This window comes from Danio rerio, chromosome 4 (genome assembly GCF_049306965.1).
Source record: "Danio rerio strain Tuebingen ecotype United States chromosome 4, GRCz12tu, whole genome shotgun sequence".
NCBI lineage: Eukaryota > Metazoa > Chordata > Actinopteri > Cypriniformes > Danionidae > Danio > Danio rerio.
Genome location: NC_133179.1, coordinates 47,319,603 through 47,338,249, shown reverse-complemented (window position 1 = coordinate 47,338,249; position 18,647 = coordinate 47,319,603). Strand labels below are relative to the sequence as shown.

At 35.0% G+C, this 18,647-nt stretch overlaps 4 protein-coding genes across 5 annotated transcripts in view; 3 read left to right on the top strand and 1 right to left on the bottom strand.

The window, feature by feature from the left end:
• Positions 1-18,647, top strand: part of LOC108183924 (uncharacterized) — a 667,181-nt gene that overhangs the window by 253,769 nt on the left and 394,765 nt on the right. The window lies entirely within an intron of this gene.
• LOC110439424 (uncharacterized) overlaps positions 1-18,647 on the bottom strand; it is a 326,082-nt gene that overhangs the window by 102,684 nt on the left and 204,751 nt on the right. The window contains exons 1-2 of one of the 2 annotated variants that reach the window (XM_068219855.2): positions 4,943-4,993; positions 2,962-3,108 (exon numbers count right to left, since the gene is read on the bottom strand). Coding sequence is in view for 1 of the 2 variants with exons in the window: in XM_073947576.1 (XP_073803677.1) it covers positions 2,962-3,046 (85 nt within the window). In the remaining variant the exon portion in view is untranslated. Of the gene's footprint in view, positions 1-2,961; positions 3,109-4,942; positions 4,994-18,647 lie in introns of those variants that run through there. The other variant, XM_073947576.1, reaches the window with a different exon arrangement.
• LOC110439432 (uncharacterized) overlaps positions 1-18,647 on the top strand; it is a 215,198-nt gene that overhangs the window by 69,143 nt on the left and 127,408 nt on the right. The gene's annotated exons all lie outside the window — the stretch shown is intronic.
• Positions 6,860-14,109, top strand: LOC137490866 (uncharacterized). Its single transcript, XM_068219846.2, has 3 exons — positions 6,860-6,910; positions 7,355-7,504; positions 12,022-14,109. The coding sequence occupies exons 2-3, from the start codon at positions 7,420-7,422 to the stop codon at positions 13,146-13,148; spliced, it is 1,212 nt and encodes a 403-aa protein (XP_068075947.1). The 5' UTR covers positions 6,860-6,910; positions 7,355-7,419; the 3' UTR covers positions 13,149-14,109.

Genomic DNA, 18,647 nt, shown 5'->3' with positions numbered 1-18,647 from the left:
CGGTCGATATAAGCTTTCCCCCCGCAATCGGACGATTTTTAAAAAATATTCGAGGATCAGTGCCGATATATCCTGTCAATGAAGTTAGGTGGGAATGTGATGCGGTGTGTGTAAAGATGTCTCTTGTCTGGAATTACTTTGAAGTAGGTCACAATGAGGACAAAACTGCAATTTGTAAGCTACGCACAGCAAAAATTTAACGAGGTGGAACTTCAGTTAAACATTTTAACACAACTAATTTGATTACACACCTTAAATGCTGACATGCAAAGGAATATGAAGAGCTCCTTAAAGCTAAAGCAGAGGCCGCTTTAGCTGCAAAAGTTAAATGCCAAACTCCCTCTATCACGCAAGTTTTTGACAGCGCCTGAAAATTAAAATCTGACAGCACGAAAGCAAGTGAAATTACTCACAAAGTAATTAAATTTATTACGCTTGACGACCAGCCATTCTCTGTAGAAGAAGACACTGGATTTCAGTGACTGGTAAGACATCTTGAGCCTCGATACACTTTATCAAGTCTGCGTTATTTCGTTGACATCTGCTTACCGGAGATATACAGCCACGTGGCTGATCACGCTCACAAGCTGCTTCATAACGACTCTGCGATGAGTTTCACCAGATATTTGGTCTTCAGATGTAAGCCCTACTAGTATGCTTGGTGTCACTGCGCAGTGGATTGATTGTGATTTTAAACTTAAAGACTTGCTTCATTTACAAGAATTTACCAGATCTCGCACTGCAATGCCGATTTCTTAAGCTTTCACTGATATGTTACGAAAATGAAAAATTGACAGATCAAGAGTGCACGCTGTGGTGGAACATGGCTAAAGCCATGACGGACCGTGAGATTATGAGTTTGCCCTGCATGGTGCATTCCCTCCAGTTGGCTGTCAACGAAGGCATTTTAAGCCAAAGAAGTGTGACAGAATTGGTCTGTATGCGCCGAAAGATTGTTGGTCACTTTAAGCACTAACAGCTTGCTTCTTCCCGTATACAGTCTGTTCAGTCACAATAGAGCTTATGCTGCAGATTACGAGCTACCAGTCACTCTCACTGTGCAGCAGTGGGCACTGATGGAAAGCGTTACTGCACTTCTCTCCTTTTGAACAAATAACTAAAGAGATTAGCAAAGAGGATGCGTCTGCTGCTGATATTATCCCCCTTCTCGAGACTCTAAAAAGGTTACTCATCAAGGAATGCGACAGTGTACCCGGAGTTAAAACAATGAAAAAAGCATTGCTGGATTCAGTGCAAGAACACTTCAGAAACACCACTTAAAACCACATTTGCAGTATCGCAACCATCCTTGACTCGCAATATAAGAACAAGTTTTTTTTTTTTAAACTGACATGAAACGGCAGATGCATGACTTAATAGTTGAGGGGATTAAAAAACTCGGACATCCTAGAGACAGGGACATGTGTACAGAATCTAGAAGGTAAGTTCAATATAAAATATAATAATAAGCTATAAAATAGGCTTTTCAGTCATTCTCGTTTTTAACACATCTGATAATTTTTTTAGATATCATTCAACAAAAGAGGGCTCACATAAAAGCAAAAGAACCTTCAACAGAATCTATCTCTGCTATATTCAATGAAATAGTTTATGTAAAAGGAATTGTGGTGGAGAATGCGAGTGTGTCAACGCAAGTTAGCATTTAACTAGCAGAGCCACTGGTTCCCAGGCACGAGAGCGCACTAACGTACTAGGTTGCTAATCAGGCCCGTCTGCCAGAAGTTGTACAACTCGCAAAAAAATACCTGTCCGCTCCTTGTACGAATGTCGATAGTGAAAGAACTTTTAGCCCACTCAGGTGAAAAAAACATATAAATTAAATGAATCTAAAATTCAGTTAAATACCCGCAAATACATTTTTACTACATTGTTATTTTTTGTGTTAAATAAAAGTTTGATGGTTTTACACTATAAATATACTAATTAAAAGTATGTTTATACTTCAGTAGGACTTTAGTACACTTGACAAAAGAATACCAAATACCAGTAATACTTAAATACATTTTTAGTGTACTACAATAAAGTACACTACAGAAAAAACATCCAAAAGACTTTTATTAGTGTGTTTTTCAAAAGTGTGCTTTAAATGCTTTAAACATTAGTTGATTTTAGTACACTGTTTACATACTAATCCTAAGTTTAAAATAAGTTAATATATAAAAAATCTAATATTAATGTATTGTAGTAGAAGTACATTTTGCCAAAAATTACAACATTTACAACTTAAAAATATGATTGGCAGAATTGTAGAAATGCTGGATTAAGATCATCTAGGGCACAGGTGTCAAACTCAGTTCCAAAAGGGCCGCAGCTCTGCACAATTTAGTTCCAACCCTAATTAAACACACCTGATCAAACTAATTGAGTCCTTCAGGCTTGTTTGAAACCTACAGGTAAGTGTGTTGGAGCAGGGTTGGAACTAAACTGTGCAGCGCTTCGGCCCTCAAGGGATTGAGTTTAACACCCTTGATCTAGGGGGTCGAACCGAGATCGCAATCTTTTTTCGATTAATTGTGCATGTGCTCTAATATTTGCTGTACCTAGTACTTAGTATGATTATAATTGTCATGTTTGAACAGATTACCATTAATGACAAAATGACAGTTTTATTTTTATTTATTTTATTTGTTTGTTTGTTTGTTTGTTTGCTTTTGCAACAAGGTTATTGTTGTAAAAAAAAATGTAAAATGTTGTATTTCAATGTGTACAAACTGAAAACGAAAAATAAAAATATTATGGAAAAAAATAGATAAGAACAAAAATATTAACATATTACACTTGTAACATTGTAAGTCAGATGTTAAAAAAAACTGAAAAAAAAACAACAACTAGGCAGCACACTCAGGGCTGCAAGATGGATTTAATTTAGAGTTCTTATTATTAAAATACATCTGAATGAGGATCAAATGACTGAGTTGGTCTTTGAGAATGAAAACCAACCTGTTTGTTCCTGCAGATCTTCCTGTTTGACTGTGAATGTTTCTTCAATCTTCACATCTTCACTCTCCACTTTAATAAACGCCATCTTTATAACAGTGTGGAGATCTGTCGCTTCAGCAGTTTTTCTCTGTGTTTGGACACTTTATCCTGTTTAAAATGAACAAAACAATAAAAATGTTGTTTAAAATAAATAAAACAATGAACAGAAACAAAATAACTTCTCTTCAACACTTGCTTCAACAGTTTCTCTATATGAGAGTAATTAACAAACAGAAATCAGGTAAGTCCGAGCAAGAAACAAAAGACACAAATGAGCTGATTAAAACGAGTACTCCATTTCTTATAGTGTTGTACACTTAGAATGGAATGAAATTATACTATTTAATAAATTAAACCTTCATTAAAACACTTATTACACACATTTCTGTTACTTTATTCAAACAATAGCCCCCATTCATCTGAGTAAAATAATACTATGTTGTATAAAGGGTTAAAATAATGTCAACAGCAGGAACATAATTTAGCATTGGGTGAAAAACCTGAAACTTCAATCAATTGGGTTCTTTTTCTTCTTCTTTTGTTTTATTTGGTGGATCGCATCAGTTCTTGTGCATTACCGCCACCTTCCTGTAACCTGATTTAGAGACTCTACCCTGTTCCCATTATAATCCCTTCCCCTAACTCAGACAGAGACTTCGCATCCGCCAGCGCTGCGTCTCCAGCTCTTCTGATTTCTACTTACTCCTCCCACTATGTCAGGTTCAGACAATAACTCCCTCCATCCCTGCCTTAAACTTTATAATTTTACATTAAAATAATTCTAATAATCATATCTTATTAATCAGTCCTGTGTCTTTCAAAAATCTAAACAATGCAGTCCATTTATGCCTTCCTACCTCGGGAGTTAATAAAAATTTCAATGTAAACTAATAATCTCTTTCTTTCTTGACTTCTTCCAATAACGTTCTTCTTTCTTCTTTATACCGCTCACAATGCATGATCAACAGATTCATTTTTCCCACACTCACATAGACCTGTTCTGTGCTTTGCTATTAACTTCATTGTACTGTTAAGTCCAGTATGCCCAATTCTTAGTCTGGATAAAATATTATCCTCTTTCATTTTTCCACTCGAGTGCTTCCCTTTACACACTTGTGGCTGAGTATTATACATTAGCCTTCCATTCTTTCCTGCTTCCCATTGGTGCTGCCATTTCCCCATTATTTGTTTTTTTATTATTGCTTTAACTTCACTTCTACTGTAATTCACTTCCATCTTCCATCGTAGCTTGCTTTGCCATTTTATCTGCAGCTTTAGTTTTTTTTTAATCCCACATGAGCCGGCACCCACATGAACACATAGAGGTAAAGTTGGTTTAATATTTGCACATTCAGACTTTCCCCTTTATAATATAATTTCATAAAAGCATTATTTGCCAACTCTAAACAGCGAAATGACTATCAAAGTACAACATTGTTTACAGTCAAATAAACAGTGTTAATGTTGTTTTCAAGTCATAGTTGCATGCTAATTTCGATCAAATATTCAAAGTAACATGGTAAACAATATAGAGACTTCTAAATGAACGAATTTGCGAATATAAACCAACTTCACCTCTATCAGGAACACTACCTTTACTTTTTCTCCTTTTAATTTATACAACTCTTGTAATATTTCAATTGCTAAATCTTGCCTACAGTCTGAGTGTTTTGCTTCAATGCTTAAAAGAGCAGAACTACAGTCTGAGCAAACTAAAACTTCCTTTATTCCCGCATCTTTCACCCATTGTAATGCTAAACTTACTGCCAACTTTTTCCCTGAGTATACTGATAATTTGTTTGAAATCCTTAATTTATTTTTCTATTTGAAATTACATATGCTATTCCTAGCTGGTCATTATCTGGATTTTTTGATGCGTCTGAAAAAAACATGTAGTCCACAATCAATCGCTTTATATATGTGTAGAAGTTTTAAAACAAACTTTTCTCCAGTTGAAACACAGCGCAGGAGCGGCGCAGCCTTATGACGTCACACGACACGCCAAAATAAAAGTCATTTTTTGTTTAGCTTTTTTTCCACTTACTGTTGCAGTCATGAATTATTGATACATTTCTCCATCGTTTTTCACTTGCTCGCTCTCTCTTTCTCTCTCTCTCTCTCACACACACACACACACACACACACACACACACAGAGATATTCAGTATTTGAAGTTGATCAAAACCTTTAATCTGAACATTTTAAAGAAATTAAAAAAAAAACTTTTAAGTGAGACATAAGCATTAAAAAATGAATAAATAAAGATTTTTGATTTAACTACGGTTGTTGTATTAAGAATTGGCTGTAAGAAATAATTGTTGGTCAAGCTCCTGCACTTTTTACAAATAACATGCAAACAGAAAAGCAGCAAACAAACCTCAAATTGTGTCAACCCTGTCATGGACAAACTCAAAGTAATAAGTATATTTTTATTGCAGTGTGATTATTAAATAAACTAAATACGGAGGTACATTTGAAAAACAACAGATACAACAAGAAATATTAAAGGGTTTATATAAAAGGGTTGTAAAAGTTTTCAAGTATTTAACTTCTGTTTTCACTAATACTGCAAACTATTGAGCCACCTAATTCTGTTGTCAATTAGGTTTCATCATTATGCAAATTAATGGGAAAATAAACACTTATTGTCCTTCAAATTAAACTAAATTTGCTAATGAATGTAAATCTTTACATTGTTCATTGTATTGGAGGAGTGAAGGAAATGTTGGAAGCAACTCAAGTTAAACACCTTAATAACACTGTTGTAAATAAATAGATTACAGATCTTCACTTAAATGTAGAAATACTCAGGACTGTAGTTTTATTTCAAACAGTCAGTGAGCTTCATTATATGGACGTTTAAAGGATATCCTTTATAAATACTGAGACAGATGTTGCCAAAAGGTATTAATTGTCCACATACATCTACTGTTGTAGTGTGTGTGTGTGTGTGTGTGTATGTGTTGTAACATAAAAACATGAACTAATTAAAAATAAAATAGTAAATAAATAAAGTGTCAATAAGAATGCATGTCCACCCTGTCCAGGAAGGATTTGTGACCGGGTGGAAATAACATTTTTGGTTAAAGGCAGCATTTATTCAACAAAGGTTTAACCTGCAGCTGGTAAAGTGTTTCTCTATTTAAGCTCTTTGTACACAGTTTAAAAGCTTTATTTTAATCTCTAAATTAAAAAAAGAAATTTAATGAATATTTAACATTCTGACAAGATGGACACGTTAAGCTTGACAACATTCAGTTTCAAACATAATGTGAGGAAAAATGGGAAACATAAGTGTATATAGTTACTGTTTGGACAGCAGATGTTTTAACCACTGAAGAAGAGCAAAACGGAGGGCACGGTGATGCCAATGAGTATATCAGAGGGTTTCTAAAAGGGGCATTTACCACATCATGACAGGGTGGACAGCGATTTTAAGGGCACGTGCAAAATGATTAATAATATTATTAAAACAAAATAAAAGTTATTAAAATGACTTTTTTATCCAATAACTTGTTAAAAAATAAGAATATTTAAAAATCTTTTTAATTTAATCTAATTTACCTACTTTTTAGACTCACTGAAGTTATCTGAGCAGTGTGTGGGACATGACAAAATCACATCCATTCAATGAAAGAATAAGGCAAAAATTGACAAAATTTTCTGCTTTAAACACTTAGTCTTAGTGGATTAAAAACGTTTTTTTTTTATTGTCTTACAAATGTTTAGAGTAAAGGTTTTAATCAACTCAAAATACTGAATATATGTGTGTCTGTGTAGAAATGTATCAACAAGTCATGACTGCACCAGTAAGTGACAATAAAATCTAAACAAAAAGACTTTTATTTTGGCGTGCTATGTGACGTCATAAGGCTGCGCCGCTCCTGCGCTGTGATTTCACTGGAAAGAGGTTTGTTTTAAAGCTTTTACATGAAAATAAGGCGATAGATTAAAGTTTCAGGTTTTTACCCGATAGTAAATTGTACCTGCTATTAACAATATTATTTTAACTCTTTAGAGTACTAATTTACTCACAGTAATGAGGGGTAATGTTTGAATAAAGCAACAGAAAAGTCTGTAAGTGTTTAATGAAGGTTTAATTTATTAAATAGCATCATGTCATTCCACTCTAAGTATACATCACTATATAAGAAATGGAGTACTAGTTTTGTTCGGGTGATTTGTGGCATTTTGTTTCTTGCTCAGACTTACTCTTTTACCTGATTTCTGTTTGTTAATTATTCTCATATAAAGAAACTATTGAAGCAAGTGCTGAAGAGAAGTTATTTTGTTTCTGTTCATTGTTTTATTCATTTTATACAGGGCATTTTATTGTTTTGTTCATTTTAAACAGGATAAAGTGTCCAAACACATAGAAAAACTCCTGCTGAAGCGACTGATCTCCACACTGTTATAAAGATGGCGTTTATTAAAGAGGAGAGTGAAGATGTGAAGATTGAAGAAACATTCACAGTCAAACAGGAAGATCTGCAGAAACAAACAGGTTGATTTTCATTCTCAAAAACTAACTCAGTCATTTGATCCTCATTCAGATAATTTTATAATAAGAATACTAAATGAAATCCATCTTGCAGCCCTGAGGGTGCTGCCTAGTTCTCCTAAATGCACATAAGCACTCATTGAAAGAGGAATGAGTTTCTTTCTTGTTCTTATCTCTTTTTGTCATTATTTTATGTATTATTAGTCTCTTATTTTATCCACCTTCTTGAGTTTATTGCTTTTCTTGTTCTCCTACTGTTTGTAAAGTGTCCTTTAGCACTGGCACTATATAAAATAAATAAAAACTATAATTAAAAAAAAAAAAAGTTTACCTGAGCTGACGATATTTGACCTACAGTATTCTCATAGAAGATATCTGCTATTACAGTGATGGTGTTGGCTTAGTACTTTTCATTTGCATATGTCACGTTAATCATGATTCCCTTTATTTTCATCAACTTCTTTCTGGGTTTAAACTTGTTTATAGTTGTTGCTAGTTCTCACAGATAGTATCTGAGTTAAAATGACATATTTATTATAATAATTTCCAGGGCTATTGTGTTTAAACAGGATTTCTGCAGGGTCTTAAATTCCAAAATCTAAAATTTTAGGCCATAAAAAGTCTTAAATTTACTTAAATGTTGTGTTATAGTTCTTAAATCTTGTTTTAAATGTTCATGTTTTGCTACCCAAACTGGCCAAAACCCATACAATCACCAACAATCCATCTCAATAAAACTTCAAAAAGGTAATTTTAACTCTATTTATCATAATGGTTTAATTAACTTGCATACATGCTCCATGTATTTACTGCTGGGTACATCGACCTGGACAGATTGTTGTGCATATATTTAGTCTATTTTAGTTTTTAAAACTTTTAAAACAGTTGTTAATTTTTTATTATTTTTTCAAAAGAAAGTTAATGTTTGGAAAAGTGTATGCATATAAGTAAAGCTTGCTTGTTTTTACACAATATTTACAATCTTTTGCTAATAAATATATAAAATATTGTATGTTTTTATTATTCATTTATTATTGTATTATTAAATGTATAAAATTATAATATTTTTTGATAGGGCAAATAAAAATCTTTTCCATCTGGGCCATTTGAAAAATTCCTTTGCCTTTAGCCCTTTATGAGTCTAAAATTTCATTCATAATGGTCTTAAAAATGTCATAAAAGTCTTGCTTTTTACTTGGCGAAACGTGCAGAAACCCTGGTTTAAATTATATTATTTATATTAACTTATATTATTTCATTTTTAACAATCAATTAAATTACACAGCGGTTTTATATCAAAAGTCTATAATGATATGAAATATACTACATTTTGATGGTAAAATAAAACCCTTTAAGCGATGGCTGTTATTTGTTTCAGTATTCAAACACTAAATAACGAATGCAGCAAGTGAAATAAAAAATGAATATGAAACAACACATATAGCAGGATTTAAAGCATAGAAAGGACTATTATGTTAAGCAAAATGCTGCTCCTTTATTTTTTGTATTTTTATCATCTTATTAAGATAACTAACAAGCTGTAGGCAAATTATTGCTTGACGTTTTAAAAAAATATTTGCATAACTATATTAAAGATCTTAGAGAACAAAAAACAAAAACACAGAAATGTTTTTTGCATGCATAATTGTCAAACGTGTGTATAACTGAATCATATATATTCATCCTATAGCTGAAATGATGAAAATTGCTCATTTTATTTTTATAAAACATTTGTCAAAACCTAGTGATATTTTTGAGTAAAAGCAATACCGACATTTAAGAATGCATATTTATTTAATTAATTCATTCATTTGACTTGTTTATTGGTGCATATATAGGCTATAATATAAATCATACAACAGTACCTTGCAAAGTTACAGTGTCACTCCGTAAAGCTTTCAAGAAAAGTCCAAAAATATTATAAAGAGTTGACTTTCTACCGTAGACTTTTGGATGGTCGACATTACAATACGCCGTAACCGTCCTTCAGGTGGTTTCCCTGGTATTAAATTAACAAGCTGTCTGGGCTTTGAATTAAAAAGTGCAGTTCATGTTCATGTTCCATGGATATAGTGATGGTGTTGTGGAGCCATCAACTTTTTGTTCTGCATTTGTTGCCTTTCAGCAACAAATGCAGTCGTTGGTAAATTTCTCTCCCGCATCAGAGCGAGTTTTGTGCTGTCAAATGCAGCAATAAACTCACATTCAGTCAGGCGAATTAAAAGTCTCATTGCCTTGTCAATCAAATTAATCGAGCTCTAGCCATGAATAAAACAATAGGCTATTTTATTATTTTTTAAAGATTTTAGATGATATGTTAGTAATTATATCACACATTAATTGTATTCACGTCAATGAAATAATAACTTTAATAAATAAAATATCTTCGTAAGAATGTGATGAGTTATTCACTTCTCTTCTAGAGACCGCTCTATGGTTAAAAAACCCTTTTCAAACTGTGGTGTAGTTTATTGTGGATGTCTGATGACTAATGCGCTTCTGCTGAGCCAGCTGTGGTAGCTTGGCAACAGAGCCGCGACATCAACACAGAATGTGTTAGCACAGTTCAGCACGGTAGTCTAACCGTGCTGAGAATTATAACTTCATAACATTTCTGTAAAATCACACATAAAGCCTGGTTTATACTTCTGCGTCAAGTGACCGGCGTAACCCACGGCGCATGCAACGTGCGTAGCTGTGCATTTATACTTCTGCGCGCTGTCTCTGTCGGTCTGCATTAACACTTCCGAAACGCTAGTTGGCAGTGAGGTGTAAATGCTCCTCTTTGTCGAGTTTGTTCGCTACTATTTTGCGTTTCCTGAACACTTCCTGGATGTACAAGTGGCTTAAACGTGCTCATTTTGAGGCAGTAACAACTTTAACTATGAGGTAAACACAAAACGAAACTTTTCATCCGAATCTCCTCCACAGGACTCCACACTTGTAAACAATTGCTACATTGGGTTCGCGCCATTCGTGCAGCTCTCGGTCCCACCCAGACTCGTCAGCACTACCAAGCCGACCAATCACGATTGCACTATGCGTCGTTGCGACGTGTAGTTTTATTTTTTGAGAGGTGCATACGCCGTAGCATACGCCGGCGTTTGACGCAGAAGTATAAATCAGCCTTAACACTCCTGACACTGACTACTAATGCATCTCTGCAGCCGCAGAGTCACTCTGCTTGAATTCACATACACTTTGATTTAATCATTTACTACTGACACACTCCCCAGCACTGCCACAGCAGTTAAAACGTCTCCCCAGAGGCATACTTTTCTTCTAATACTGACTTTTATCGCACCTCTGCAATCGCAGAGATGCTCTGCTAAGCTCATATACACTTCCATTTAGCCATCCACTACTGATACACTCCCCAGCACTGCCACAGCATTTAAAACATCTCTGCAGAGGCGTATTTCCCTTCCAATATTGACTTCCATTGCACCTCTGTAGCAGAGACCCTTTGCTGAACTTCATTCCCCTCTGCACCACTGCTGCAGCAGTGACGTTCTGCCTGAGCTCATTTCCACTATCATTTATTCATACCACTACTGACACACCCCCATCACTGCCAAAGCAGTTAAAACACTTCTGCAAAAACATAGTTTTACCTCTTATTAGTGACTTCCATCGCACCTCCCACAACAGAGACGCTCCGCTGAGCTACATTCTCCTCTGCACCACTGCCGCAGCAGTGACGCTCTGGCTGAGCTTTGTTACACTTCCAAATTTTTATACTGATACTCTGCTCTGCCACAGTAGTTTAAACGCCTCTGTGGATGCATTGTTACCCTTTAATAATTTCATGATACTGACACTCTTCGCACGTGTGCAGCAGCAGAGACACTCTGCTGAACTTTATAGCTACATTTCACCACTGCCATAGTAAGCCTCTCTAACCTCACTCTCCCGCCCAGTCCATGCAATTAACACTCACCGGGAGCACACATAGTTGTACATATTCAGTCAACCAGAACACCAATCCAGTAGCAACGACCACTCTTATCTCACAATTTACACCCGCACCGGCCCCGTTTTTGCTCCTTCAAGCTTTTCTAGCACACTTTGTAACATCTTTTTATACCCAGCAGCCAGGTATTGCATTGATCTTTGTTGCCTTTTGGGGAGGCTCTTCAAATACGCAGCTGCTGTCCCGAGCAGAGTATTTTGGGGAGTTCTGGAGACCTACCTGAGCTCAGAGCTCCCCTCTCGCCCTGCAAACAGGAGGGAGTCCAGGGCTCAGGACCTTTTGAGCTCTAGGCTAGCTCCCGGGACAGCATGGTAAACGTGCTTATCAATCATCAGATAAGTGTCAATTCTTGAAAGATGAATTGAATTAAATCTGCTTAAATGTGTACACGTTAAAGGACCGAACAAAATATTATCTGATTTATTTTACATTTAATGTGCATCAAAATTACAGTGTGTAGTCAATGTTTCCAGTGCCTTTTCACTTTACAGTTTTTGATTTGAGTTTTAAGACTTAATGAAAACTAATGTTTTTTTTTATATTTCAGACCTAATTAAAGAGAATGAGGGGAGTAAAAAGGAGAAACATCATGTCAAAATTGAGGAACATACTCATTTACAGACTGATGGTTGTTTGAAAAGGGGAGATGAGAATTGTTTCACCAGCACTCAGTGTGGAAAGAGTTTGGCAAGCAAAAGCAAACTTAATATTCCCATGATGAACCACACTGGAGAGAAACCATTCACATGCACTCAGTGTGGGAAGAGTTTCAGCCAATCATCACACCTAAATCGACACATGAGGATCCACACTGGAGAGAAACCATTTACTTGCACTCAGTGTGGGAAGAGTTTTAACTGCTCATCAAACCTTATTCAACACATGAGAATTCACACTGGAGAGAAACCATTCACATGCACTCAGTGCGGGAAGAGTTTCAGCCAATCATCATCCCTTAATCAACACATGAGGATCCACACTGGAGAGAAACCATTCACATGCACTCAGTGTGGAAAGAGTTTGGTAAGCAAAAGCAAACTTAAGATTCACATGATGATCCACACTGGAGATAAACCATTCACATGCACTCAGTGTGGGAAGAGTTTCAACTGCTTATCACACCTTAATCAACATATGAGGATCCACACTGGAGAGAAACCATTCACATGCACTCAGTGTGGCAAAAGTTTCAGCCAATCATCAAACCTTAATCTACACATGATGATCCACAGTGGAGAGAAACCATTCACATGCACTTGGTGTGGGATGAGTTTCAGCCTATCATCAAACCTTAATCTACACATAAGGATCCACACTGGAGAGAAACCATTCACATGCACTCTGTGTGGGAAGAGTTTCATCCGCTCATCATCCCTTAAATTACACATTATCAGCCACACAGGAGAGAAACCATTTACATGCACTCAGTGTGGGAAGAGTTTCAATCGTTCATCACACCTTAATCGACACATGAGAAATCACACTGGAGAGAAACCATTTACATGCACTCAGTGTGGTAAGAGTTTCAGCCAATCATCAAACCTTAATCTACACATGAGGATCCACACTGGAGAGAAACCATTCACATGCACAAAGTGTGGGAAGAGTTTTAACTGCTTATCAAACCTTAATCAACATATAAGGATCCACACTGGAGAGAAACCATTCACTTGAACTCAGTGTGGGAAGAGTTCCAACCAATGATCAGACCTTAATAAACACATGAAGATCCACACTGGTGTGAAAGAGTATATGTGCTTGGGTGTAAGACTTTTATTAAAGCTCCAAAATTTAAACTGCACCAGACGATTCACACTGGAGAGACCGTACAAGTGTTTACACTGTGACAAGAGATTTAATCAGTTAATCGTTTAATCGTATTATTAGAAGGTTTTTAACATATCACACTGCAAATTTATACATGCACACAATGATATTCTCCACTTGACGTATTGCATTACATCTTGGTCACAAGCCCCTTTAACTACATTGAAGCCTATTGAATCATTTTATAAACAAGCAGTTGAAATTATGGACTTAAAGCCTATCCGATGGCATCACTGTCAAGTTTTATGTAAACAATCTTTTTAGTTTTAATAGTTTTATTCAATTTAGTTATCTTAAATTGGTTTTAAATGTTTAAATAATCATGTTCCAATCCTGTTTTCTGAGCTAATCAATCGGCATCAAACCTCCCACAGAGTTACACGGGCAACTGCTAATGGTGACTGTCTAGTGCCAAAGTGTAAGACTTCGTTTGGTTAATCTGTCTTCTCTGTAAAGGGAGCTAAACTGTGGATTGATTTACCGGTTAGCTTAAAATCAGAAAGCAATATAAATATTTTTAGTAGTGCTCTTAAAAAGTGGTTAAAAATAAAACAGCAATGTTTGCACAAATAGTCTACTGTTAGTTGGTTGGATCATGTCGCCTTTTCTTTTGCCTGCAGTAATTTTATGTAAATAATTGTAATGTTGTGTATGTTTTTATTATATTTTTATTTTGTCAATTTTTAAGCCTCCTTTGGACAGGTGTTTAGAATTAGCAAGTTTGCTAAAACACTTAAACAAATGCATTTGGTTGTCTAGTGTAATTGTGATGTCCATGTCAATAAATAAATAAAATATCATGTAGTTAAAGAGTTGTTGTGATTTATATTCTAACTTTTTATCTTCATTATTATACATAGACATTTGTTGGTTGGTTTGATTGATTGTTCTATGAGTTACATTTTATAGTAAATAATCAGCATTCAGGCCATTTTGTAGGTTCATCTCTCTTTTATGTTGCAACTCAAACAAGCGGGTCATAACGCTTTGTAAAATGTGTCCGGTTGTATCCGAAATCTTGTCCTTTCAGTCTTGACCATAGGTGAGAGTAGGAACCTAGATTGAGCAGTAAATTGAGAACACTGCCTTTCATCTCAGCTCCTTCACCATAACAGACAATCACATCTACTGCATTACTGCTGCCGCTGCACTGATCCATTTTTAAATCTCACATTCCATTCCTCATGAAAAAAAGACACAGATACTTGAACTCCTTTTGGGGTAAGGACTCTCCTCCAAACTGCAGATGGCCACCTTTTTCCAGTCAAGCACCATGGTTTCTGAAGTGCTGTTTCTTTCCCTGCCTTGTCACACTCAGCAGCAAACTGTCCAACTGCATGGTGAAGGTCCATGTCCTATGAAGCCAAAAGGACAACGTACACAGTATACAGTCCTAGCCTGCATCTAAAATTTTTGTCAGTAAAAATATTATATTTTTGAGAGCAGCCTAAAAAATAACACATTTACAAAATAAAATGTATAAATAGATGCATGGATAGACATTAAAGTGGTGGAAGGGGAAGTAGGATGGCTTGTTCAACCATAAACCAAGATGGAGCTTTCTCAGGAGGGATAGAGCAGTGCGCAAGAAGTCTCAGACTGAAGGCGTAATAATAAAATAAATGCTCAGGAAGCCCCAACCCTTTTTTATCAACTGGCTGTTACGATGTCCCAGGTAGGAGGCGACGTTCTCGCGACCTTGCGCAATGTTCGCTAAAGGTAATGAAAGTCCAGAACCTTTACAGAACCTTAGGGATGTTCTTAAAACGTTCTCTTTTAGTCATAAAATAACGTTCCCAGTATGACTTTAGGAGAACGTTCTGTTTTGGTCCTGTAATGGTCACATAATAACATTACAAAGAGTACCTTTCTAACATTAACAGAACATTTTCACATGGTCCTCCTTTAGTCATATAATAAAGTTTCCAATATGACTTGAGGAAGTTCTGTTTTTGTCATTCTATGGTCACATAATAACGTTACAAAGAGCACTCCCGCAGCACTAATTCTAATAGCTAGTGCTCGGGGTCTCAAAATTCTGAAGATAAGCAAAGTTTTCAGGGGATTGAAACAACAGGTAGAGGGACAATCGTTCTCGAGTGCCTACCCAGAAATTTGACGTTCCCAGAACATTCTTAAAACGTCCCCGTCAGTGTTAAGGACGTTCTGAGAAGGTCACAATGTTAAGTTCTTTAAATGTATGGAGGACGTTATTTAGGGGACCTTTAAAGAACATTCAGAACGTTCTCAGAATGTTAAGTGGACCACACTTTATTGGAAAATGTGACTTTCTCACAACGTTCTCATAACGTACTTGTTGGTGTTAAGGCCGTTGTCTAGTAACGTTCCCAGAAGGTCAAGATTACTTTACAAGTGGAATTCTTTAAAGGTGTGAGGGACGTTATTTTGCGGACCATCACAATGTTATTTTCTTGTCCTGAATGTTAGAGACAGAAAGAGCTCAATCAATAAAATGATACTAAAATTGGCTTTGTGGGCAGAAAACATAAAGCATTTGTCAAACAATTTAATCTTTAATATGCTGTGTCCGTGTGTGTTTGTGTGCATCTCTTAGTCACATTCTCTATCGTCCAGTTGTCTTTCTGGTGCCGGAAACAAAGCATAATTAACAATATTTACAAATAGGTTCACTTACTTTCTATTTAATTTTTTTTTTTACTTTCAGATGTACACAGTGGTGCTTGAGTCTTATAAAATAATTCAAAATTAATATATTTTGAATTTAAAAAAATATATAAATCTCCATATCTACATCCCACTTATCTATTTTTAAAGAACTGCCACTCAAATATCTTTTGATAAGAAAACGGTGTTACACACTCCACTGAAGACATTCATAAGCCTACATAGTTATTTTCATTTGCGAAGCGCAAAAATTTGTTTCCAAACTACTTCTAAATTCAATTCTAATTTCCAACAAGCGAATAAATAAGCAATAATATAGAAGTGTGGTCAGAAAACTGAGTTGTATCCAAACACACGTCCTGTTCTTATGCCCCATATATTTTAAAAACCCTCAAGTGGACTAATCTAAGCTTGTTTTAAATACAACACATATAAATATGCATATAATTAATAATAATAATAATAACATTATACAAAAGCAAGTTGTCTAAATAAACTGAAATAAAAGCTCCCCGAGATGAAGGCAATGGTGTTTTATATTGATGTAGAAAATAATAATTTTTGTAATATTTTAATCCTTTAATTCGTCTTCATTTGTAAAGATATATGCACTGCTTTCAGCTGGTCTATTACACACTTTATTTTAGTTCCTCAAAATAGCAAGGCATCAACAATGCGCCTTAACACACTAATCACACATTAATTGATTTAATAAGTTTTCTTGTATTACCCATGTTTCCTCCATCTCTGTGATCAGCTATAAAAATCTCCAATTACAATAACATTCTGCCATTTTTTACATTTATACTAACGTTTTTAAAGAAGTTCACTTTTTCATTTTCTTCATTGGATGCATGACTATTATAAATTATAAAATTATCTTCACCTTTTTCTAATTTCATCGCTATGCTTTTCCCAACTCCATCCTCAAATATTACTTTTTCTTTTTCATATGTAACTCTTTTTATTAAAATCACTACTCCACAACTCACTTTATCCTCTCTATTGTTAAAATATATTTGACCATCCCATTTACTTTGAACCATTTAACACTTTAATTTTTCCAATTTGTTTCTTGCAAAACAATCACATCAGCTTCTTTACATAACACATTTTTTCAAATTTCTCCACATTCAATAAACCTCTTGCATTCCATGATAAAATGTTAAAAAACGTAATGAAAGATAGTAAAATATTAAAACCACCCATTATTTTTAGTCTCATCTTCTACATCTGCATACCCATTTTTGTCACTCAACTAACAGCCCCTTCTATAAAAAGAAACACAAATTAAAATTATGTTAAAAATATATAAAATGGTTAAAAAAAACATTATTTCTCATCATTTTCTTCCAGCCCTCTTTACACTTCATACCTATTTACATTTTTTATTCACACCTTTGTCAACATCTTTTTTCTTGCACTGTCCACATTTTGTTTTACATTTATTGTTCTTCTTCTTATTAGTCCTCTTTCCACTTTGTTCTTCTCTACATAATTTGTCAGTTTTTCTCCATTACTTTCCATTTCTTCGGCTTGATCAGTCTTATTTTGTTCATCGTTTTCCACCATATTTAAAAAGTTTTTAAAACTGTCAGTTATTTCCATTTGTGTCCACTGTTCTTGTTCTGATGTCTGTTTTTCGTTCACATTTTTTCCTCTCTCTTCCCTTATGTTGTTTGTTTCCTCCTCCATTACCCCTGTTTTTAAATCTTCTTCTTCCTTGTTTCTTTCATGCACCTGTCCGTCCTCTTGTTTTGCTCCCCCTCCTTCCTCTCCTTCCATCCAACATTCACACTTGTTTAAAAATTGTATAAATTCTGGACATTTGACAGTATAACAATTCCTTGCAAAGTGTCCCTTTTCTTCACATTTATAGCACTTAAAATCTGTGCAATCCATTAACAGGTGCTTTTTTTAAATCATCATATTACATTAACATTTAAAAACTCCAGAAATTTCACAAAACAAATACATTAAAATAAACTTCATTCTTCTTAAAATTCTTCATAAAATAATATCCTCTTTGGGCATCTTCCACTTTAAACCATTTAAAACATTATACACTTTATCATTAAACACATCATAAAAGCTTGGTAACATATCTTCTTCTTTAAAATACCAGTACAGTCTTTCTATGCATCTTTCCATTTTTCTTTTTAGTACATTCCACACATTAACAGGTGCTCAGGGCTCATGCACAGCCTACAGGTCTTCACTTGGTGGCTGTGCATTACCCTGAAGTACTGCTGCTCTTCTGCTGTTTCCAGCTTTGTGCTATATGGCAATGATGCCACACTGTTAAAAATTGTCCTGTTAAAAAACAGTAAAATACTGGCAGCTGCAGTTGCCAGCAATGTACTGTTATTTTACAGTATGTTGCTGTAAAAATACATGGACTACATTGATTTACACAATACTCAAGTGAACTAATTTTGCTCACTGAAAGCAACTGCCTCAACTTGGTCAACTGCTGAATGAGTTTATGAAGTAATGTGCTATATATGCTTAGAAGCATACTTATAATGATAACTTATTTTAGTTAATTAGAAAAGTTTGGTTTAACTCTAATGTCTTATTTTTCACAACAGCACACATACATGTAAATCTGGAATCACCAGAGAGATTCTGACTGCATCAGCCACTAAACAGCCGCTATCTTTAAATAGAGAAACATGCAAAATAACATCAGCAGTTCAT

What these genes read in the sequence shown, in the direction of transcription:
- LOC137490866 (XM_068219846.2), top strand. Translation starts at nt 7,420, where the DNA reads ATGGCGTTTATTAAAGAGGAGAGTGAAGATGTGAAGATTGAAGAAACA. An exon ending in AGATCTGCAGAAACAAACAG is followed by an intron (nt 7,505 to 12,021) that starts GTTGATTTTCAT and finishes TTTATATTTCAG; the next exon opens with ACCTAATTAAAGAGAATGAG.